Source organism: Scyliorhinus canicula, chromosome 11 (assembly GCF_902713615.1).
Source record: "Scyliorhinus canicula chromosome 11, sScyCan1.1, whole genome shotgun sequence".
In the NCBI taxonomy this organism is placed as follows: domain Eukaryota; kingdom Metazoa; phylum Chordata; class Chondrichthyes; order Carcharhiniformes; family Scyliorhinidae; genus Scyliorhinus; species Scyliorhinus canicula.
Window position 1 is genome coordinate 126,577,564 of NC_052156.1, and position 25,635 is coordinate 126,603,198.

Consider the following 25,635-nt stretch of genomic DNA (forward strand, 5'->3'; position numbering starts at 1 on the left):
AATGTCACCCCACATACATGGGCAGTCCCCCCTCCTCCCCCCCCCCCCCCCCCCACCCGTGAGAACACCGGCTTTGGGGTTCCTGAGCCCCCCCCCCCCCCCCACTTTCCAGGACCCCACCCGTTAACTCCCCAACCTCCCAGAGGCCCCTACTTACCTGCCCTGCACCTCCCCCTTCATACCCCCCTCCACCATCCTTCCATGGGCATGGTCCCCTCAGGTTCTGACCCTTGGCAGTGCCACCCTGACACCTGGCCACCCTGACACTGTAACCCTTGGAGTGCTCCTGATAGTTTTGCGGTGCTACTCAGGCAGTGCCACGGTGCCTGCGGTCCAGGGGGAAGGCCAGCGGGACACCCTGCACTTTCCCTGGCTACCAAGGGGCCTCCGATGGTCTGGGATACCCCCTGGTGCTGTACAGCTGGACCATGTTTGTGTGGACCAGTACCGAACGGTGTGGGCTGTGGCCTCCCTGTGGAGGCTGGTAGTTTGTGGATAAGTACACTTAAATCGGTTTAAAACCAGCTTAAGCGTGCACACCCTGGTCCCGCCCATTGTGGGCTGGATTCTGGTTGCGCCACCTCGCGGGACTGGAGTAGATTCTGCGAGGTGTCGTGGCTGCTGGGAAGCTCATGGGTGGCTTAACCCAGCATCTGTCAGCCACGCCACGCTCCTGGTCGTGCACGATGTGACCGGTAGGTCGGGCCCATTAATTCTGTTTCTCTCTTCAAAAATGCTGTCTGATCTGAGTATTTCTAGAAGTTTGTTTTTATTTGCATAATTTTTAAGCTAGGTGTGTGCACAAACCATAACACCATCAACTGTGACTAATCCATGTTTAAAAAATAACATATCCCTTTTTTACACATAATTGTTATTTCCAAGCGTTAGTGACTGATTTAACTGGCATGAATATACAGTTAAAATGTATACCATGCACATGCATCCTTCTGAACCAAGTGGATGGGAAATAACTTTCTTCCTAGTTTTTGCACCTCAAAGGAAAGAACTTACACCAATAGCACAACTTCACACTCTTCTAATTTAACTCCTTTCCTCTATCATTCAGGGATCATATCTTATATTTGTTCAAAATGCTCAGACAGGTTAGGAGCCCACATATGGAAGAGGTATTAAATAAAAGTCTTACCCACTCATTTGGATTTCATGTTTAACTACGAGTACAAAACCTTGCAGCTTTAATGAATCAAGCTTTAAGGATTACTTCTCTTTACACAAAAATAGTGCTGATGAACTAAAACATCAAATCACTAAAGATTAATAGATCTGAATAATGGTCGTATTCACACATGTGGCTGAACATTTTAGTTTCACCTTCGAGAACCACTTACCATAAATATGTCAAGTGTTTAATGAGGCTGGTAAAATAAGCAAGAAATTAACAGCTTGCTGCCTTTTTTCAAGTCAAAGCTTGATTTCATAATAGTAAAGTATTATTTACATTGCTGAGTTCAAGTAAGGATGGTAAACTGTGAAATCAATTATAAAATGGGAACAGATCTTGGCAGATATGAAAACATTTCCAAAATAAACTTGACTGCAACCAATACTATTGTTACTGGTAACTTCATATCTAACCCGGCTATTTATGGAATTAATTTCATAGAACCTAGATGCCTTCAGCACAAGCAATTCAGCTCATTGTATTTGGACCCATCCTTTTCTAGAAAATGCAAAACTAATCCCACTGTTTAGTGACATCCCCATAGGTTTCTATTTTCCTGTTTTAAAAAGTATTGCGCATTTCATAGAATCATACAGTACAGAAGAGGCCTTTCGATCCATCAAGCCTGTGCTGACAAAAAAAAGACGACTCTGGCCTACATTAATCCCACTTTCAAGCACTCGGCCCATCGGCTCCTCGCCTGCCCTCTGGCCTCAATCGGAACACCTCACTCCCCATGTTCAACTTGTGCCTGGAGAAACAACCAAAATCTTCCAAAATCCCCATAATGACACCAATGGGTCCAAAATGTATAACAGCAGGTCGTCCGCGAAGAGAGAGACCTTGTGCTCCGCACACTTGCGACCGGTGCCTTTTACAGCAGCTGGGCCCAGTCCACAAATTCCTACCCGAACCGCCCCAGCACCTCCCATAGATATTCCCACTCCACCCGGTCATACACCTTCCCTGCATCCATCACCACTACCACCTCGACCCCCTCCAGAGGCATCATAATTACATTGAGTAGCCTGCTCACATTCGCCGTCAGCTGCCTCCCTTTCAAAAACCTGGTTTGGTCCTCGCCTATAACCGCAAGCCTCAATTCGCATAGCCAGCACCTTTGCCAGAAACTTGGCATTTGCGTTCAATAGCGATATCAGGCGGTACAATCCATACTGCTCCAGATCCTTACCCTTTTTCAATATCAAAGAGATGGTTGCCTGTGATAGTGTAGGAGGGAGCTCCCCACTCTTCCTAACCTCGTTGTATGTCCCCACCAACAATGGCCCCAGGTCCCCCCAAAACTTTTTATAGAACTCCAACGGGAACACATCTGGGTCTTCCCTGCCTGCATCGCCACAAAACTCTCCATCACCTCCATCAGCCCGATTGGGGCCCCCAATCCCTGCACCAACTCCTCATCCATCCTGAGAAAATCCAACTCGTCCAAGAACTGCCGCATTCCATCCCCCCTAGACAGGGGCGCAGACTCATAATCTCCAATAGAACGCCTGAAACACACCATTCACCCCCTGCAGGACCAACACCACCTTTCCCATCTTGTCCTTCACTCTGCCAATCTCTCTCGTCAACTACTACTTCCTCAACTGGTGGGCCAGTATCCTGCTCGCCTTCTCACCATATTCATATACTGTCCCTCTGGCCCTCCGCAACTGCCCCATTGTCTTCCCCATGAACACTAATTCAAACTCCACCTGGAGCCTCTGCCTCTCATTCAGTAGCCTTACCTCTGGGGCCTCCAGAATCCTTCTGTCCACCCTCAGGATCTCATCTACCAGCCTTGCCATCTCCGCCTGTTTTGCCTTCCCTCTATGCGCCCAAATTGAGATTAACTACTCCCTAACCATCACCTTGAGGGCCTCCCACAACGTGCCGGCCATGGCCTCCCCCGTATCATTGAGTTCCACATACTCCCGAATGGCAGCCTTCACCTGCTCGCACACACCTCCTCACCCAACAACCCCACAGTCAACCTCCACTGCCCCCCCCCAAACAGGTCCAATCACAAACCCACCCAGTGGAGCGTGTGATCAGAGACCACAATCGCCAAATATTCCGAGTCAACCACACCCGCCTGCAATGCTTCGTGTAACAGGAAAAAGTCAATCCGGGAGTACACCTGGCCTCCCAAACCCCTTCACCCCCCCCCCCCCCCCCCCCCTCCCAGCTAGCATGGTACCAACTCCCCCACCACCCTCAGGCCTCCAATCCCCTAACACGCCAATTTCTCTCCCCACACTCCACCGAAAAGCAGCAAAAGGTGCACCAACCCTTGATATTCACCCATGAAGAGCCTGCCCTCCAAAAACTCCGCCATCAAAACAAAAGAAACACTTCAAGGGGTAAGGTTTTCAGAGCACAAACAAAGAAACGCTTGCATAAACCCCTCCAAAGTCCAATGTCCTCCTCCTACCAGTCTATTGCCCCTCATGAATTCCATCGCAAAGTTAGCATGCAAATACAGCAAATAATTAATAAGGCAATTAGCACGTTGACCTTTATTGCAAGGTGATTGAAGTTCAAGAATAAGAACTCTTGCTACAATTGTACAGAGCTTTGGTGAGACCATATCAAGCACTATGCACAGATTTGGTCTCCCTATCTAAGGAAGGACACACATGCCTTGGAGGCTGCACACAAACGTTCAACAGCTTAATTCCTGAGTAGAGACAGTTGTCCTATACCGAGTTAGGCTTGCACTCTCTGGAGTTCAGAAGAATGAGAGGTGATCACATTGAAACATGCAGATTCTGAAGGAGCCTCACGAAGTAGTTGTTTCCTCTGGCTGGAAATCTGGAATATGGGGTGGGGTGCTATAGTCTCAGGATTAGAGTTCAATCATTCAGGGCTGAGATAGAAAATATTTTCACTCAAACTTTGGAATTTTCTACCCCAAAGGGTTGTGGATGCTCCATCACTGAAGACTGAGATAGACAGATTTTTTTTATCTCTCAGAGAAATCAAGGGTTGGCGAGCAGGCTGGAAAGTGGAGCTCAGGCAAAAGATCCACAAGATCATATTAAATGGCATGGCAGGCTTGAGGGGTTTCCATTTCTTATGCTTCTAATAAAAATATTTAATGTAAAACTTTGCAATAAAATAATAATCTTTATTAGTTTCACAAGTAGGTTTACATTAACACTGCAATGAAGTTACTGTGAAAATCCCCTAGTCGCCACACTCCGGCGCCTGTTTGGGTACACCGAGGGAGAATTCAGAATGTCCAATTAACCTAACAAGCATGTCTTTCGGGATTTGGGGAGGAAACCGGAGCACCCGGAGGAAATCCACGCAGACACGGGGAGAACGTGCAGACTCCACACAGTGACCCAAGGCGAGAATCGAACCTGGGTCCCTGGCGCTGTGAAGCAACAGTGCTAACCACTGTGCTAATTTTAGAACGGAATTATACTACATCAATTGACACTACAAATGAGCACAAATAATTTATGATGGCACAGAAATTTCAACATGGCATATACATAAGCAAGTTTTTTAAATTCTTTATGCACACACACACACACACACTCTACACAATGTGCTTAATGGCCTCTTTCTGCACTGTAACCTTTTTATGGTTCCATATACAATTTTCGTGCTTTATTTAATAAACAATGGTATCGTTCAAAATCTGTGATCAAATAGCTGAAATGCCACCTTTCTACTTCAACACAAGATTTAGGCATTTACCTGTGTCTCCATTCCCTGTTCAAGCAACCTTTTGGCTTGATTCTCTACTTCAAGTCGGGCTCTTGCAATAAAAAGAAGATCATTTTCTATAACTTCAATCCCCGAAAGATCAACCCCTTGTGAAAGATAATCTGTAAAACAAAAGGCAAAAGTCATTATTTCCAGCGAATCCTATTTAAATATTGAGCATTTCTCAATTGCTCCAATCAATATATCTACTTTCGCTGTTCCACTGTATTTCCATCCTATAAGAACCATCGATCTAATATTTCCATTTTCTGCATCTCTTAATCTAATGGGCAGTATTCCTCAATTTCCATACTTCGGCATTGCAGCTCCAACATAGAATTAACCTCCTGCCATTCAATATTTTGTTACGATCCCAGTTGATGTTATAACTGGACAGGTAGATCCCAAAATGGAACCCTGACTTAAAAGGGCGTAAACTGTTACCATTTTTAAATAAAACATGGAGGAACAGAGTCATAGGATCGCTAAGTAGTTTTAACAACAGGGAAAAAAACATTAAACATGTAAAGTTGGATTATTACGCAATATTCTTTTATTCTCTCCCCCCCCCCCCCCATCTTAACAAATACACAGATTTATGGGTTAACACGTATTATCAAGGAAATATTAAGCTCCAATGGTCTCAATAACACAAAAAGTTCCTTTTTAAGCACACACGATGATGTTGGTCAAATACATGCATTCCGCTCTGAACCCAAGTTAGTATCTGTGGAGTTGTCTTCAAGAATCCCCCAGATGATGATCAAGAGAGTTTCTAAACTCCACTACCAAAAAAAACACTTTAAAATCTGCTTTCATAATAATGCTGTCCCTTAGTAGTTTGCATTCCGAAATCCAGACCAGGTTTTCCTAATTACACTTTTAATAAAGCTTCTGCTCCACTTTTAACAATGAATCCAGTCCAGGATTTTACAGCAACCTATTTAGGATTTCTTTGTCTTGACTGCTGTGCAATCTGCTCACAATTGCTTTAACTCGCGATTCCTAGAGTGGAGTAAAATGGCATCATACATTTGATTTACCTTTGTCCCACTCTAAACCTAGTTAACGCAATTGTCTCTTGAACTCAGAACCTTCTGTTTACCCTTCCTTGAATTCTTCTGAACAATACCTTGGTCTCTGTTCACTTCACCTCAGATTTCTTAAACACTCTTCCTGACCCAATTCCCTGGTTATCTGGACTGTAACTTGTACGTTAGGAAGCCTGCCTCTTTGCAGCTCCCGAGCTGTCCAGTTTTTCATCTGGCAGAGTTAAGAGCTGTTCATGCCCTAAGATCATGTCTCCCAACTGCCCACAAATTCAGCTAAAACTAAAACTTAAAAGCTTTTCAACCTTACAAGGCCCAGTTGCTCAGCAACACCCACATGTTAATGCCTTTTCTTTATTCTTGAGGCTGCAGCCCTCTCTAATCATAATAGAAACACAGTTGGAACTTAACCGACCCCCACACATACAATCACCCCCTTTGCCCAGCATAAATCTAATTATAGGTTTTACGCTTCCAGGCACAGAAACATTAAATGAAACACACTTAAAACTATTCCTTTTTTCTAATGTAATCCCTTAAAACTACTTTTGTTTTCCTAACATTTCAAATAAATTTCAAGACAATGCTCTTCATGCAAAGGGTTCTATAAAAACAGTTTACCTCTTTATCTAACCTTCACAAGAGTCATGGGTGTGGACGGTCAGGTTCCCCATGACCTTGGATGAATACAAGCTTCCCTGTTGAGAGGGCAGGGTTTTTCCTTAACAAGGGAAGACAACCAACATAAAACCCCGATCCAAATGTGGGTCGGGGTGGGATACCGTTCGGGGAGTGGAGCTGTATACTGTCCTTTATCGTGTAATTAAAACTTTATTAGCTTTCAACATCACTTCCTTGTGGTCGCTCTGTCTGGATCTAACACTGGCGACAAGGATAAAGTAAAGCTGTCGACAGTATCAATTTCTCAGAACCCGACACATTTTTCATAGGCCTCAGGCCACTTCACCGACGCAGGCATGCCGGGCATAGTGGAATTGGAGGCTTTTGGTGCAGGTGTGGAGGACAGATAGCTTCATTCGACCCCATTGAATGCCTTTTCTGCGTCCATAGACAAGATTATCTCCAGTGGGAGGATGGAGTCTTGTTAGTGTGGTCTATTACAGATGGTTCGCACAAAGACTCATAAGTTGGGTGTGCTGTGGTTTGGGGGAGTCACTGTTGTTTTTAGTCCTCATTGCAGATTGCAAAGGGAACCATGTGAAGGTTTCTGCTTTTGTTCAGGGGCTTTCAGACAGGAAACTCAGAGTGCAGAAATTCCTGTTGCAACATGGAAAGGAGTCAGAGGTAACAGATAGTCCAAGGGCTATATGTACCTCATCAGAGATAGGAAACAGTGCATAAGTGCAGCAGGAACAATCATTGGGAACATGGTGTACTTCAGCTGCAGGGAGGCACAATGATGGGGTGCAGTTTATTGGGAGTGGCTGGAGAATACCAGGCGGTACATCTACCTTTGCATCGTGAGGCTCCAGTGAAATTGGAGGCACACAGACAGTGAGGGAGGGAACGTCAAACTCGGTCCTGAAGTAGAGGTGCAGCATTGTAATTTGAGGAGCCCGAACAGTGGTGTCCAGCAAAAACAAAAGTAACTTTGGTTCTGTACAGTAGAGGTGTGAAGCAGTGAAGAAATACCATTAAGCTGGTCCATGGGGCCAGTTCTTGGGATGCAGTTATTCTTTGGTACCACTACAGGAGATAGAAACTAGGTCATTTACAAAGGACAAAGACCTCATTGCCAAGGAAGCAACTGAAAGCCAATCATTTCCTTCAGTGCTGTTAAAGGGATAGACAGAACTCACTAACTTCTCATTAAAGTCTCAACAACGACAGAGTATAAAGTAAGATTACAGCCCTGGAGAATGAAGGAAATAGTGAAGGGGGCTTCCCATAGGGCAGTCATGGGTTCACAATGTATGCTATTCATCACTGGCCAAACAGCTTCTATTCATTGGCCATGAGCAACTGAAAGGTCATCAGTATGCCACTTCAAAGAATGGAGTGCAGAGCTACTTTGGTTTAATCATCTGTCAACTCATCACCTTACAGAAGGCTCCAGGTGCCACATTTCTGGAATAGAATGTTGCTCACCTCAACGTGTGTGCTAGCGCCTCGGGAGTAAGGCTGCGTCAGGCACAATGCAAGTAGCGCATCCAAAGGTGGTGAGCCTGACATTTCCCACGGGCGGCATGGTGGCAATATGTGGCACACAGTGGTTAGCACTGCTGCCTCATAGCTCCAGGGACCCCGGTTCAATTCCGGCCTTGCGTCCATGTCTGTGTGGAGTTTGCACTTTCTCCTTGTGTCTGGGTGGGTTTCCTCCAAATGGCCCGGTTTTACCCAAAATCCACAGATGTTCAGGTTAGGTGGATTGGCCATGCTAATTTGCCCCTTAGTGTCCAGGGATGAGCAGGTTATGCTATGGGGAAGGGGCGGGGTAGTGGGCCTAAGTAGGGTCCTCTTTCAGCCGCTCAGTGCAGACTCAATGGACCAAATGGCCTCCTTCTGCACTGTAGGAATTCTAAGGTTTCTCAATCAGAGATTCCCTTTCTGCAGTCTTTATTCATTGTTGTCTCCAATTCTTCAGTTCAAGTCTCCAATTCTTCAGTTCAGAGAGAAGACAAAAGGACAAACGGAACCAGGGCTAAATGTTGCATTTCTCAGAGTCCCCATTCAAGGACGTGGTGAAGGAGGGAGAGGTGTCACCATGCGCAGCTCCAGCAGGAGGCAGCATTTGAGAGACATGGCCAAGGGGAGCCAGAGCATGAACAGGAAAGGGAGGAGAGACTCAGACAGCAAAGGTAACTCACAAGGCCAAGGGTATATTGTCGAAGAGTATCCTACTCTCAAATCAGTGAGACAGAGTGCCAGGCATGCCATGGCTTGTCCCCAAACCTCGTACATCACATGCTTCATTCTTCTTGAAGACCTGATGCCACGTGGGGTTGGAGGCTTCCCCCTGTCAGTGGCTCTGAAGATGGCTTCTGGGTCTTTCCAGGGATCAACAGAGGACCTGTTCAGCATCAAACAGTCCACAGCACATTGATGCCTGAAAGAGGTCACCAATGCCCTTACAGGAAGGCCCGTCATGTCAGGTTTTCTCTGGATGAGGGTAGCCCAGCCGAATGATTTACTAACTTTGCATCCATCTCAGGCTTCACAAGAGTGCAGGATGTACCCATGTGGCTATACGAGCTCCATGGCAGCTGCCCCTAATGTTTATTAACCTCAAGGGCTACCATTTAATCAATGTACAACTGGTGTGTGACCATCGGAAACACATCCTGCACATGTGTGCACTATACCCTGGGAGTTGCTAAGTCTCCTACATCCTGAGTCGCTCAAGTGCCTGGGATTTGAGGAGCCAGAACATCTGCAGGGAATTTTGATTGGAGATAGAGGGGTACCCACTTAAATACTGGTTGATGACTCCGGTGCGCCGGCCACACACCTATGCTGAGGAGAGGTACAATGCTGCTCAGCTCCACACGCTCTCTCAGAGAGCAGAACATATGACTCCTGAAGATGCGCTTCAGATGCTTGGGTGGTCAGGTGCATCACTGCAATACACCAGAGGGGGCTTCCTGCATGATCACAGTGTGCTGTGTCCGTCACAATCTGGTGATGAAAAGAAGTGAGCCCTTGCCAGAGAGTAAACTGGAGAATGAGAGCTCATGGGAAGATGAAGATGCCGGGTTCCAGGAAGCTCAGGGGACTGCTGAGGGAAGGAAGACGTGCCCGTGATACTTTAATAGCTGATAGGTTCCAGGAGTAAAATCAAGTCAAGTCACCTCCCCTAGCTCTTAATCCCATTCCCGGTCATCACAGGAGATGGACAATCACAGAGAACAAATCCTGCATTCACACTTGCACATTCGGGGCTCATGATTCACGATTTTGGTCAGCGGTGCCCTGCTAACGTGCTCACTCGCTGAACTTCAAGTCCATGAAGAAGCTACAGTAGTGTAACACTAGGCTTAACGCCATCTAATGATTCAAACACTGCCGCGACTGAGATGAAGACTAGCCTAGGGATCTCATCCAGAAGTGCACGTCTTGGGTTCAGGCACAACTACTCAGGAAACCTAGATGCCACTCGAGTGTCATTGCTGATGAGCTGCCCTCACACATTGGTGTCCCTTGAGGAAATTCCATCAAACACTTCTGATAAAGATGTAAACACATCTCCCTGAGAACATGCAATGGTCCAGAGATGAGTTGCACTTAAGTTCACATCATTTGAACGGACATCTCAGAGTGGGACACTATTACTGAGTGGGAGGATGGCTTAACCTGAACACAAGGTATCGAAAGTACAATTCACAATGCCTTCAGTTGAGGCAATTTATTTACAGCTATGACATACCCATGAATCAGAAGTGACATCAACATGTTTTGAAACTTCCTAACCATGCCTCTCCGCCTTGATGTAGCCCCAACACCTGCAGCAGAGGTGGAAGCAGCCTGCTGACTGCCATGTCCTGAGGCCTGTGATGACCTTAGTGGATGCCCTCTGGTAGCCAAAGACCTGGTGGGCCCCGACCTGACATGGGTCTCCTGCTCAGGGCAGGTGGTCTGCACAGCTGGAGAGGGTGTGGGTACAGGCAGAGGTAATTGTACGCGCTTGGAGTGTCCGGAGAGATGACCCCCAGATGTCCCGCTGACACATCCTCCCAGTTTGCCTCCTGCAGAAGATAGTGCACATGGATGGAGGTCAAGGTGCCTCAACCCCCATGTTGGCTACATTCTGATGGTGTCCACCAGGGCGATGGGCCATGTAGTGCAGGAATGAGCACAGATCTGACAAGGCCTCCAAGACCAAGGAGCAACATGATAGACGGGATGATGGTGATGTGAGTGTCCGTGAGAGAAGGGGTGTTGATATGTGTTCCCCACTGATGGATGATAGAGATCTGTGAAGAGAGTAGCCATTGAGTATAAGATGAGAGTTTGATACTGGGGGAGCTTAGAGAGAACTTACCCTGACAGGAGCAGATGAGATTGTTCATCCATTTCCTGCACTGCATGGTGCTTCGTCACGGTTGCCAGCCATGCTGACCGAAGACATGTAATTCGAGTGCTTCTTGGTGGCATCCCACAGGTATAAGACATGCTCTGCATCTGCAATCCTCAATGACTCGGTGGCTGAAGTGAAGCCGTCTTCTTCAGGCCGGTAGCTTTTTACTTCTGGCTGGATGCCACCTTTAACAATCTTGTGAAGACAGGTTGGAGAGTGATACGAGTGACTTGGACTGGCGCTTAAATATGGTGCTGGGACTTTCAATCCCACCAGTTTATGGCAGGCAGACCTGCCATAAATTCCCCACCCCCGAGGTGTTTCAGGGTGACACCCAGCTGTGCATAATTAATGATATTGCGACTTCCGGTGATAGCGATGTGCTGAGTGGTCGCACAAAAGGTGGCTCTCCCTTGGGAACTTCAATTTAAGTCCTTTTAAACTGTAAATCGGATACCAAAGTAACAACCGCCCCCCCCCCCCCCCCCCCCACCCCAAACTAACTTGGCCTTTGAGCCAGCCAGGGAGCCAGAAAAATAGCAACGGTAAAAGTCGGGAGAGGAAGATCCACACCTCAGAGCAAGGAGACACATCGAGCACAGCAGAGCATAGCGGACTGAATAGGATCGTCAACGTAAACGACTGAGTAATGGATGGAGCTTCTTTCAATAGAGCTCCAAAAACACAGATTCTATAAAGGAGGACCTCGTGTCAGCCATGAGGGCAGCCATAGAAACCGCCCTGACCCCCATCAAAGAGGCATTGGAAAGAACGGAGCAGAGACCCAGGAAGTGACGGTGTGGGACCTAGAGAAAGCGGCCATCGACAAAAGCGATTGGATCACCTCGCTCGAGGCAGAGGTGGTACAGTTGGCAATAACCCAGAGTGCGCTCAAGGGGAAGGTAAAAGATATGGGGAAGGTAGAAGATTAGTCGAGCTACTTGAGAGCACAGAGGGCAGAAGCCAGACAGGGTGGTTCCGGTTACATGGATGTGCTGAGAAGTCGCACATCAGGTGGCTCTCCTCCCACAAACCTAAAAAATAGGCTATTTTTACCCGGAAAAGCATGCCAACACCAAAAAACATCCCCACACCACTACCACAACACGACGAGAAGGGTAAAATGCCAAATGGCAGCCACTTCAGAGGATGGGCGGAAACCAGGAACGGAAAAGGCCTGGACAAGCAAGCGACTGAGCCAGCCGACATACGAGGCAGTGAATCCCGGGCTTTGCCAGAGCGAGCGGGACTGGTCCACCACACAAGAAGTCCCCACACCAGGGGATGGGTGTAGGATACTTCTCAAGAAAATTGAGAGGGTATCGGGAAGAGACGAAGTCAGACATTCAAGCTGCGGTAGCCAGAGCTCTAGAGACCAGGCGGGTGGCCCTGGATAAGGCGAAAAGGCGACTGGATCATCGCCATAGAGAAGGACGTGGTAAAGCTAGTCGCAATGCAGGGGAATTTGAAAGGGAAAATCGAGGAGCAGGAGAACCGGTTGTGGTGTCAAAAACAATGAATCGTGGGCCTACCAGAGGGGATCAAAGGTAGAAACGACAGACTATCTGGCCCAAATGTTGGGCAACCTGGTGGGAAGGGACAGCTTCCCCAACCCACCAGAAATCTAAAGAGCACATCAGTCACTTTGCCCAAAGCTGAGGAAAAGCCGAGGGCAGTAATCACCAAGATGCACCGGTCCCAGGACCAGGAACGAATCCTGCGCTGGATGAGATAAACCAAAAACTGTAACTGGGGAGACCACCGGATTTGGATTTATTAGAACATTGGAGCCGACCTGGCCAAGCACCGGTCCAAATTTAATAAGGCGAAGGCCTCTCGCTGTACAAAGACGGCGTAAAGTTTGGGATGCTGTATCCAGCCAAATTCCAGGTCATGTCCCAAGGCAGGGAGCACTTCTTCACAGCCCCTGCGGACATAGCCAAGTTAATCTCGGAGAACGGACTAGAGAAGCAGCAGCAAGGACAGGGATGAAGAGCCCACAGGAAGAGATGTTTAATGCTTAACGTTTACTTTTTTCATTCTGTACTGCCAACTGTGAACCGTCACGATTTCAGCCATTTTCGTGGGATTGTACTGCCTTGTTCTGGGGATGAGAGAGGAAAGAGAGGAAGGTAGGAAAGGGTACTGTAAAGCATAGGAGAAGATGAGGGGAATGGTGGACAAGAAGCTCAGGTATCGGGCGACAGGAGGATGCACAACTAGCCCCGGGAGAGGGACTACTATACTAGGGGGGCAGCAGTACTGGGAAGCTTGCAGGAGAGAGAGGCTGCGGCACATTTCCCACAAGGGGGAAAGCGCCTGGCGAGGGGGGGGGGGGGGGGGGAGACACCGGGAAAAGGGGGGCAACTAGGGGATGAGACAGTGGGGAGGAGTGAGGGGTTAAGAAAACACCACAAGGGAGAGTCAGGTAAAGAAAGACTGAGGGCATTAGCTGGCTACAACAGGCCACACGTGGCGACTTGGAACAAAATTGCACTGCAAGCAACCACTTTGGAGGGTCCCTGAACAAAGGGAAACCCCCGAGTGCAGAGGCTCACCCACTGGGCATACTCACAGTTGGGGCCATGTTGGGTGTCCCTGAACAAAGGGAAACACAGGAGCGCAGGGGCCCGACATCATGGGGAGAACAGTGGCCGCAGTCATCTTGATGGCCCCCTAACAAAGGAAAATCTCGGAGTGCAGGGATGCATCCACCAGGTATGTATGGTTGATCCCGCAGGAGCGGGGGACATTTCTGCCCCCCCCCCCCCCCCCCCCCCCCCCCCACCCCCCACCCCCCGAAATCAGGATTGTCACCTGGAACGTCAGGTGACGGAAGGGACCAGTGAAGAGATCCAGAGTCTTCGCCTACCTGAAAAGTTTGAAAGCTGGCATAGTCTTCCTCCAAGAGAGAAGGACCGACTGCGGGTATGGAAGATCTGGATGGGACAGAAGTAACATTCGTGCTACGGGACGAGGGCCGGGAGTAGCCATACTGTTAAATAAGAGGAAAATGTTTACTGCAACAAATACAGCTGGGGACCCAGGGGGACGGTATATCATGGTCAGCGGTGTCCTGGACGGGGCACCGGTCGTCCTGGTAAACGTGTACTCTTCCAACTGGGATGACACGGGGTTTATAAAGATAACCATAGCGGAAATACCCAACATAGACACAAGCCGACTGATCATGGGGGAGACTTTAAACTGTGTATAGGACCAATGAACAGACAAAATGTGAAAGACCACCAACATGGCAGTGGACTCATGGCGGTTCACCCACCCAGGGGAGAAGGAGCTCTCCTTCTCCCAAATACATAAATGTTTATTCACAAATCAACTTCTTTGTAGTGGGGAATTGGTGCTTCCAGGGCTAGTGAGAGCGGAATATTACACAATTGTAATCTCCGACCAAGCTCCACATTATATGGATGTGAGGTTGGAGACGGGCTGTGCTGAACGCCTCCCATGGAGGTTGTATACGGCCCTCCTGGCCGATAAGGCCTTCCGTGAGAAAATATCACGTACCATAGACGAGTATATAACTAATAACCAGAATGGGGAGGTCTCACCCTCCATATTCTGGGAGGCGCTGATCAGGGGTGAAATTACAGCTTACAAAGCACGAAGAGACAGGGAAGAGAGGGTGACCAAGCAACAGCTAGTTGACGCCATACTGGAGGTAGGCCACGATACGCCGAGGACCCGACCATAGAGCACCTGCCAGAAAGTAAAAAGCTACAGATGGACTTTGTCCTACTCTCCACAAGGAAAGCAATGCACCAACTCTGCCACACACGGGGGACCCTGTACGAACACGGAGAAAAGGCCAGCCGTCACATGGCTCACCAGCTGAGAAAGCAAGCAGCCACAAGGGCAATAGCCCAGATTAGGGCAGCAAAGGCATCAGTAGCGGAGCAGGATAAGGTCAACGAGGCATTGAAGACCTTCTATTGGGGGCTGTACACCTCAGAGCCTCCAGCAGGAGACGAGGATGAAGCAGTTCCTCGATGGACTGGACATGCCAGTCGTGGGGGAGAACAGGAGATGGGGCCTGGAAGCACCTCTAGAACTGGAAGAAATCTTTATTATTGTAACAAATAGGCTTACATTAACACTGCAATGAAGTTACTGTGAAAAGGGCTAACCACTGTGCTACCGTGCCACCCAATATGGAGAGTATCAGCTCCATGCAGGCGGGGAAGGCGCTGGGACTGGACGATTTCCCAGCGGATTTCTACAAAAGATTCACGACAGCACTGGGCCCGCACCTGCGGGAGATGCTCACGGATTCACTGGCAAGGGGCACCCTGCCGCCTACGCTAGCACAAGCCTCAATCTCACTGATACATAAGAAAGTCAAAGGCCCAACAGAATGCAGTTCCTACAGACTCATCTCACTGCTAAACTCAGACGCGAAAATACTGGCCAAGATCCTAGCCAAAACGCTGGATGACGGCATACCAGCGGTAGCAGAAGACCAGACGGGCTTTGTCAAGGGTAGACAGCTAACATCGAACATCGGGTGCCTGCGGAACAAGATCATGACCCCATCCGGGGAGAGAACACCTGAGGTGATCGTCTCCGTGGACGCAGAAAAGGCCTTGGTCAGAGTCGAATGGAAGTACCTCATAGAGGTACTGGAGTGGTTTGGGCTTGGAACAGGGCTCACCGCCTGGGTGAAACGCCTGTACAATGCTCCCACAGCGAGCGTACAGACAAATACCACCAGCTCCAAGTACTTACAGCTGCACAAGGCAAGGATGCCCTTTATCCCCACTACTGTTCGCCCTGGCGATCGAACCACTGGCGATCATGCTTAGGGCGGCAAAGAACTGGAAAGGGATCCGTAGAGGAGACAGAGAGCACAAAGCCCCACTCTATGCGGATGACGTGCATCTCGGACCCATGAAGCAGCACGTAAGGAACCATGTGCTCTTAAAAGAGTTTGGAGCCTTCTCAGGCTACATACTTAACCTGAGCAAAAGCAAGATCTTCCCGGTGAACCTGCAAGGGGAAGGGGCAGAGCTGGAGGGGTTTCCCTTTAAACAGGCCCAACACAAATTCTGCTACCTGGGGATCCAAATTGCTCATGACTGGACAGGGATCCACAAGTGGAACCTGATCTGCCTGACAAAGTAAGTGAAAAAGGACCTGCAGAGGTGGGACACTCTCCCACTCTTCCTGACAGGGAGTGTGCAGATGATCAAGATGAACGTACTGTCCAGGTTCGTCTTCCTGTTTAGATCCATCCAGATCTAAAACCCCAAGGCCTTTGTCAATTCACCAGGCAATTATCACTGGGCAGCAACCGCGAAGAGGGTAAAGGAGTGGATAAAAGGAGCCAGAAGCTAAGTGGGTGCTTATGGAAGAGAGTTCCTGCACAGGGACCTCCCTCTGGCCCTAGTCACGGCAGCACTCCCATTCCCACCTAATAAATATTTACGAGCCCAGTGGTGGTAGCAACACTCCAGTTGTGGAACCAACTGTGACAGCATTTTGAGTTAACCGAAATGTCTGACGTGGCCCCCACTTGCAACAACCACAGGCTCATGCCTGCGACTATTGGCGCCACCTTCAAAAAGTGGAGGCAGGACCGGGGGGGGGGGGGGGGGGGGACGGCTGACAGTTAGGGACTTTTACACCAACAACAGACTGACAACACTCGAGGAATTGACAGAAAAATTCCAGCTGATGGGGGAGGATCAAACTAAGGTACCTACAGATCAAAAGCTTTCTACAAAGGGATACGAGTGCGTATCCAAAGCCACCACGACAATCACTGTTAGAGGACCTGCTGGGCATGGACATCCTCGGAAAAGGGAACTGTGGTGACATGTATGGGCAACTGCTAAGGGGGGCTACACCCAACTGGACGAGATGAAGGAGAAGTGGGATGTGGGACTTGGGGTTTGAAATAGGGCGGTGACTCTGGAGCGAAGCACTGCACAGGGCCAACTCCACCTCCACATGCCTAATGCAGCCAGAAGTGGTCCACTTAACCAGAACCCGAATTAACAGGTTCTTCCCAGAGGCGGAGGACAAACACAAACGATGCCAAGGAGGCCCGGTCAACCACGCCCACATGTTCTGGTCTTCAAGGTGGTGGGGATGAGTGTGGATCCTTGCCCCAAGGTGGCAGTCTTTGGTATATCAGAACAGCCAGATCTCTTCATGGGAAGGAGGGCCGACGCCCTTGCCTCCCTAATCACCCGCTGGAGAATCCTGCTCGGCTGGCAGTCAGCAGAAGAAAGGATAAGGAGGGGGGAGCTGGGGAAACAGCCAGAACCAAAAACCTCTGTATGAACGAACAAAAAACAGGAAATCGTAACTGTAAATAATGCAAGAAAAAGAATGACAACGTATATATGTATATGATGGAAACCAACCGTGTGTAAATATTTCTCTTTATCCTCTGTCTCCTACTGTTTGTCCACAAAATTCTCAATAAAAACATTTCAAAAAAGAAACCAGACAGAGTATATCGCGAAGATGCTTGGGAAGCTGATCGGAGGGGAAGGCTTCACCAAACACCCAGTGGTAGACTGGGCCCACAGATCGCTTCAACAAAGGCCCAAATCAGGAGTTTCAAGATATCGAGAGGGTGCTGAACTGGGTGAGGAGCCTGCGGTCGTGTAAGACCATAAGACACAGGAGCAGAATTAGGCCACTCGGCCCATTGAGTCTGCTCCGTCATTCAATCATGGCTGATATTTTTCTCATCACAATTCTCCTGCCTTCACCCATCACCCCTGATCCCCTTATTAATCAAGAACCTATCAATCTCGGTCTTAAAGACATTCAGTGATTTGGCCTCCCCAGCTTTTGGCAGCATAGAGTTCCACAGATTCACCACCCTCTGGCTGAAGAAATTCCTCCTCATCTCTGTTTTTAAGGATTGTCCCTTTAGTCTGAGATTGTGTCCTCTGCTTCTAGTTTTTCCTGCAAGTGGAAACATCCTCTCCACATCCACTCTATCCAGGCCTCGCAGTATCCTGTAAGTTTCAATAAGATCCTGTAAGTTTCAATAAGACCCCCCCCCCCCCCCCCCGCATCCTTCTAAGCCACAATGAGGACAGACCCAGAGTCCTCAACCGTTCCTCAACGTGTAGATGGTAAGGACATACAATCACATCTACTAAGACATTGGAGCCGGCCTGGCCAAGCGCCGGGCGGGGTTTAATTGGTCCACGGCAGCTTTATTCAAAAACAAGGTGCATTTAGCATGCTGTACCCGGCGAGGTTTTGGGTAACACACGGCAACAAAGAGCACTATTTTGACATGCCAGAGGACGCAAATGAGTTCATCCAGAAAAATGGGCCAGGAATACAGCAATAATGGACAACTAAGATCTATTAAATAAGTGTTTTGTTTTTCTGGGCTGAACACTTACACCACTTCGGGGGTGTGGAGGCGGGAGAGGGAGTGGCAAGGAGAAGGCAGAGGCACACTGAAACGAGAAAGGCGGGGGTGAGAGACAAAAATGAGCTGAGGGGGCAGCTCCCGGGGTGAGCCAGCATGCTGGCAAGTAATAATAATAATCGCTTGTCACAAGTAGGCTTACGCGAGTGCATAGAGGTAAGGGAGGGGGCAGCGCAGCTCCCTCCCCTCCCAAAACAGAATAGTCACCTGGAACGTCAGGGGACTCAACAGCCCAGTGAAAAGATCCAGTGTCTTTGTCAAGAGACACACTTGGAGGAGAAGAACTGACTGAGGGGAAGAAAGAGTTGGATAGGACAGAGGTACCAGCCGTGCTTCGATACGAGGGTGTTTAGCTACAGCGACAAACGAGGTGACGGACCCAGGGGGACGGTACATAATGGTCAGTGCGCCTGGAATGGTGGTGTTTGTAAATATATACACCCTCAAATGGGTCGACACAGCCTCCATAATAAAAACCATAGTGTAGAATGTAGAATCATAGCATCTCTACAGTGCAGAAGGGCAGCACGGTAACACAAGTGGATAGCACTGTGGCTTCACAGCGCCAGGGTCCCAGGTTTGATTCTCCGCTGGGTCACTGTCTGTGCGGAGTCTGCACGTTCTCCCCCTGTCTGCGTGGGTTTCCTCCGGGTGCTCCGGTTTCCTCCCACAGTCCAAAGACGTGTAGGTTAGATGGATTGGCCATGATAAATTGCCCCTCGTGACCAAAAAAGCTTAGATGGGGTTAATGGGTTAAGGGGATAATGGGGAAGTGAGGCTTAAGTGGGTCGGTGCAGACTCGATGGGCCGAATGGCCTCCTTCTGCACTGTATGTTCTATGTTTAAAGCTATTTGGCCCATCGAGTCTGCACTGACCCTCCAAAAGAGCACTCTAGGCCCACTCCCCGGCCCTATCCCCACCTAAGGTTTTGGACATTAAGAGGCAATTTCGCATGGCCAAACCACCTAACCTGCATATCTTTGGACTGTGGGAAGAAACCGGAGCACCCAGAGGAAATCCACGGAGATACGGGGAGAGCGTGTAAACTCGACACATAGTCACCCAAGATTGGGTCCCTGGCGCTGTGAGGCAGCAGCGTTAACCAGTGTGCCACCATGAAACCCGACCTAGACTCCCACCAACTCATCAATGAGTACAATGGCGGACAAATCCAGCTCCAAATCAGGGTAATAACCGGCAATGGCTAAGGAACTGTGCACCTTTATGGAACAGTTAGGGGACAGACCCGTGGAGTTCAACCATCCGAGGGAGGAGTTCTCCTTCTCCCAAGTCCAGAAAGAATATTCCAATATCAACTTCTTTGTAGTCAGTAAATAGGTGCTTCTAGGGATAATAGGGGGCGGAATACCCTGCCATAGTAATGTCCGACCAGACACCACACTTTCTGGATGAGGTTGGGGACGGCCCCGGGCCAGGCCCGTCACCACCTCCCCATGGAGGCTGGGCACAGCCCTCATCGTTGACAAGGTGTTCTGCGAAAGAATGTCACAAGCCATCAACGGATATGTAACCTGCAATCAAAATGCGGAGGTCTCACCCTCCACATTCTGGGAATCACTGAAGGCGGTGATTTTTTGGGGGGGGGGGGGGGGGGGGGGGGGGGGGGGGGTACCTCCCTCATGGAGGTACTGAAACGGTTTGGGTTTGAGACAGGGTTCACCTCATGGGTCAAACTACTTTACAACGCTCCCATGGTGAGCATACGGACAAGTGTCTGAATACTTCTGGCTGCACAAAGGCATGAGGCAGGGATGCCCATTGTCCCCGTTGCTATTTGCCCAGGCAATCAAGCCACTGCCTTTAGAGCAGCAAAAGGGTGGAGGGGCATCCAGAGGAGAGACCCAGAGCATAGATTCTCACTGTACACGGGTGACCTACTCCTCTACATCTCAAACCCCCTAGCTAGCATTAGAGGAATAATGGAACTCCTAAGGGAGATCAGAGTCTTCGCAGGTTACAAATCCAACCTGAGCAAGAACAAAATCTTCCCTGTGAATCCGCAGGGGGGGGGGGGTCACAGAGCTGGGAGAGCTGTCGTTCAAACTAGCCCAAACCAAATTCCGAGACCTGGAGATCCAAATAGCCCACAACTGGGCACGGATCCACTAGTGAAAAAGGTTAAGAGGGGCCTGTTTAAAAGGGACCTGCCCCTGTTCCCCCTGATGGCAGAGTAGCGACGCTGGGGGAACTAACTGAGAAGCTCTAGCTCCCGAAAGGGAACGAGCTTCGCTACATGCAATTAAAGAACGTCCTCCACAAGGAGACCGCAATGTTCCCCCAGTAAACCGGACACACCCTGCTAGACAGGCTTACAACATTGGATGAACTAGAGGATGGTCCCTGCGCCGACATTTACAGATGACTGCCAGAGGAGGTAAGGGCATCGCTGGACAAGACACAGGAAAAGTGGGAGGGAGTGCTAGGCACGGAGAAAGGGGACGACGCTGGATCAAAGCACTGCATAGGGCGAACTCCACCTCCTCATGCGCAGGGCTGAGTCTAACGCAGCTAAATGTAGCGCACAGGGCGCACTTGACCAGAACACACAAGTGGGTTCTTCCCGGAGGTGGAGAATAAATGTGAACGGTGCCAGGAAGGCCCAGCCAACTACACCCACATGTTCTAGTCCTGTACAAGACCTTTTTTTTTTTAAATAAACAATTTTAATGAGGTATTTTTTGGCATTACAAACAGCAACAGTATTAAAAAAATGGACAAAGAAGAATGAACATAGTGCAATCATCCCGCCAAGACCCGCCTCATTGACCCCCTATTCTACGTTCCCCCCCCCCCCCGCTGACGATTAATTCTCCGCGAAGAAGTCGATGAATGGTTTGGTTGCCACCTCCGGGCGAACTCTAACAGTGACCACCTCAAGGCGATCTTAATGTTCTCTCGGCCGAGGATGTTCGCCATGTCAGTTAGCCAGGTCTCCGACTTCGGGGGCTGTGAGTCTCTCCAAGCTAGCAATATCCGTCTCTGGGCTACCAGGGAAGCAAAGGCCAGAACATCTGCCTCTATATCCTCCTGGATTCCCGGGTCTTCCGACACCTTGAAAATCGCCACCCCTGGACTCATTGCCACCCTCGTTTTCAATACTCTGCACGGTGTCCACGAATCCCTGCCAATATCCCCTAAGTTTTGGACACACCCAGAACACGCGAACATGGTTCGCTGGTCCTCCCGCACATTTTGCACACTTGTCTTCTACCCTAAAGAATCTACTCATCCGGACCACTGTCATGTGGGCCCGGTGGCCACCTTGAATTGGATCAAGCTGAGCCTGCCGCATGTTGCGGTCGCATTGAATCTGCTCAACGCGTCCACCCGTAAGACATCCTCCATCTCACCATCAAGCTCCTCCTCCCACTTACGCTTCAGCTCCTCGGTCTGCGTCTCCTCCGCCCCCATGAGGTCTTTGTAGATGTCCGAGACGCTCCCCTCTCCCATCCATCCCCTAGACACTACCCTATCCTGGATCCCCCTTTGTGGCAGCAGTGGGAAGGATGATACCTACCTACGCAGAAAGTCCCGCACCTGTAAATATCTAATTCATTCCCCCTCGCCAACCTAAACTTCTCCTCCAGCGCCCTCAAGCTAAGGAAGTTCCCCTCTAAAAACAGGTCCCCCATCCTCTCAATCCCCGCCCTTCGCCATACTCTGAATCCCCCATCCAAGCTCCCCGGAGCAAACCGCTGATTGCCACATATTGGGGGCCAGACCGATGCTCCCACTGCTCCAGCATACCTGCTCCACTGACCCCAGGTTCTCAGGGCTTCCACCACTACGGGGCTTGTGGAGTACCTCGCCGGTGGGAACTGCAGAGGTGCCGTTATCAACGTCCCCAGACTGGTGCCCCGATACGAAGCTGCCTCCATCTGCTCCCAAACCGACCCTGCCCCCACCACCCACTTCCTTATCATGGCAATGTTAGCCGCCCAGTAATAATTACTGAAATTCGGCAGCGCAAGCCTCCCCTCCCCCGGATTCCACTCGAGCATCACCTTCTTCACTCACGGGACTTACTCGCCCACACAAAGCCCAGGATGATTTTTGTCATAATATCCACTCATGTGTATAATGAGGTGCAGACAGGCAGCGATTGACATACAGGACGACCAATAAGCACACAACACAGTGCAGCCAATCACCAGACAGGACACTACCACTATAAAGCCAGAGGGCACTAGGTTTCCCACTCTCTGGGCCCAGCCACTGCACTGAGACAGTCATAGTCCACGAGCTAGCCAGTGCAAACACCATGCAGTAGCTAGAAGGTCTGGTCAGGCTAATACAAGGTCTCCAGTCAGTTCAGTATAGTGTCGACCCACAGCTGAACATGTATACCAGTTCTATCGTTGAATAAAACAGTGTTGGATTTTCTCCAGTGTTAGACGTCTGCTTCTAGCTTCCCTGCATCAACATGATGTGCAGTCCACATCAAACCAGCCTGCCTAACACATCAATTTTATTAACCCTCTTAAAAAAGGACCGTGGGATGAAAATTGGGAGACACTGAAATACGAACAAAAATCTTGGTAGGACCGTCATTTTGACCGTCTGCACTCTCCCAGCTAACGACAGCTGGAGCGCATCCCATCTCCAAAACACGCCCCTCATCTGTTCAACCAACCAGGAGAAGTTCAACTTGTGTAACCGGCCCCAGTCGCGTGCCACTTGTATCCCTAAGTAACTGAAACTGTCCCCTACGAACCTAAATGGCAGCTCCCTCAGCCAACCCTCCTGACCCCTCACCTGAACTACAAACATCTCACTCTTTGTCATATTCAGTTTATACCCGAGAACCGGCCAAATTCCCCCAAAATCGCCATAATTTCACTCATTCCTGTCCCAGACGTTTCGGGTACTGGACCGACTTTTTCAAGGCCATGCCCAAGGTTGTGGGAGTGAAGATGGAGCCATGCCCACTAATGGGGGTACCAGAACAGTCAGAGATCTTCATGGGGAGAGGGGCAGGTGTTCTAGACTTTGCCTCCCTGATCGCCCGCTGAAGGCTCATGCTTGGCTGGAGAACAACTGCACCCCCAAAGTCGCAGACTGGCTGGCCAACTTAGCAGAATTCCTCAAATTGGAAGAGATAAAATTTACCATCAGAAGAAGGTTTCCATAGTACATGGAAGCAATTTATGAATCTGTTAGAGGATCTCTTTGTGTCCAGCAGCCAAATGGGGGGAGGGGGGGAAGAGGTTGAGGGAGAGAAAGCAGGGTGCAGGGAGGGGACCGAAACATAAAAAGTAGGAAGAGTAGGGAGAGGGGGAAGGGGAGATGGGTAGAGGGAAGACGCCCCCCAGGGTACGGGGAAGCAGGGCATAAGAACCAAAGGGCACCGAAGGAAAAATAACCCATGGGTGCAGCCAGACAACAACGGGTACGCCTTGGTGGCCAAACACCCTCCTGGAGTGTTTTAACACCATGGGATAATATGTACATAGTCAAACAGTATGGTTGTGGTGACCGATTATTGGGAGCCCAATGTTAATGTGCCCCGTAGCTGTGTATATATGTTTATTATGTATTCATACCTGATTACTTTGTTTTCCCTTTCATAGTTCTATTTTTCTGTATGTATTTTTTATTCTTGTTTTTTTTGCAATGCTGTCACAATCAAATGCAAAAACTAATTTTAAAATATATTTTTCTTTGAGAAGGTGACTGAACAGGTAGACGAGGGTAGAGCAGTTGATGTGGTGTATATGGATTTCAGTAAAGCGTTTGATAAGGTTCCCCACGGTCGTCTATTGCAGAAAATACGGAGGCTGGGGATTGAGGGTGATTTAGAGATGTGGATCAGAAATTGGCTAGTTGAAAGAAGACAGAGAGTGGTAGTTGATGGGAAATGTTCGGAATGGAGTTCAGTTACGAGTGGCATACCACAAGGATCTGTTCTGGGGCCGTTGCTGTTTGTCATTTTTATAAATGACCTAGAGGAGGGCGCAGAAGGATGGGTGAGTAAATTTGCAGACGACACTAAAGTCGGTGGAGTTGTAGACAGTGCGGAAGGATGTTGCAGGTTACAGAGGGACATAGATAAGCTGCAGAGCTAGGCTGAGAGGTGGCAAATGGAGTTTAATGTGGAGAAGTGTGAGGTGATTCACTTTGGAAAGAATAACAGAAATGCGGAATATTTGGCTAATGGTAAAATTCTTGGTAGTGTGGATGAGCAGAGGGATCTCGGTGTCCATGTACATAGATCCCTGAAAGTTGCCACCCAGGTTGATAGGGTTGTGAAGAAGGCCTATGGTGTGTTGGCCTTTATTGGTAGAGGGATTGAGTTCCGGAGCCATGAGGTCATGTTGCAGTTGTACAAAACTCTAGTACGGCCGCATTTGGAGTATTGCGTACAGTTCTGGTCGCCTCATTATAGGAAGGACGTGGAAGCTTTGGAACGGGTGCAGAGGAGATTTACCAGGATGTTGCCTGGTATGGAGGGAAAATCTTATGAGGAAAGGCTGATGGACTTGAGGTTGTTTTCGTTAGAGAGAAGAAGGTTAAGAGGTGACTTAATAGAGGCATACAAAATGATCAGAGGGTTAGATAGGGTGGACAGCGAGAGCCTTCTCCCGCGGATGGAGGTGGCTAGCACGAGGGGACATAGCCTTAAATTGAGGGGTAATAGATATAGGACAGAGGTCAGAGGTGGGTTTTTTACGCAAAGAGTGGTGAGGCCGTGGAATGCCCTACCTGCAACAGTAGTGAACACGCCAACATTGAGGGCATTTAAAAATTTATTGGATAAGCATATGGATGATAAGGGCATAGTGTAGGTTAGATGGCCTTTAGATTTTTTCCATGTCGGTGCAACATCGAGGGCCGAAGGGCCTGTACTGCGCTGTATCGTTCTATGTTCTATTTTAAATTAATGAGATTCTAATTGTGGAATTGGGTATGAGTTCCCACCATTCGGGCTAGTAGGAAGGGCACTGCTGGAACCGCCCTCTTGGACAAATAAATTCCACCCTAGGAGTAGATGGATTGTTGCTTGGGGTAGGCATCCCTTAGCGGTACCTGCTTTTCTTCCCCCGCAATCACAGGGCATGGCAATATTCTCCACTTGACCAGACTTACCTGTTTTCTTCCACTCTGTTCTTCTGCTGTACATCTATTCTGGACTATCTTTTGTTTACAGGATAAAATTCCATTACGGGATCTTGTACCAGGACAGTTTGACCATTTAATCAC

At 49.1% G+C, this 25,635-nt stretch overlaps 1 protein-coding gene across 2 annotated transcripts in view; it reads right to left on the bottom strand.

The window, feature by feature from the left end:
- cog5 (component of oligomeric golgi complex 5) overlaps positions 1–25,635 on the bottom strand; it is a 177,067-nt gene that overhangs the window by 89,061 nt on the left and 62,371 nt on the right. For both annotated transcript variants that reach the window (XM_038811337.1, XM_038811338.1), the window contains one exon: positions 4,898–5,028. In XM_038811337.1, coding sequence (XP_038667265.1) covers positions 4,898–5,028 — 131 coding nt within the window. The remainder of the gene's footprint in view (positions 1–4,897; positions 5,029–25,635) is intronic.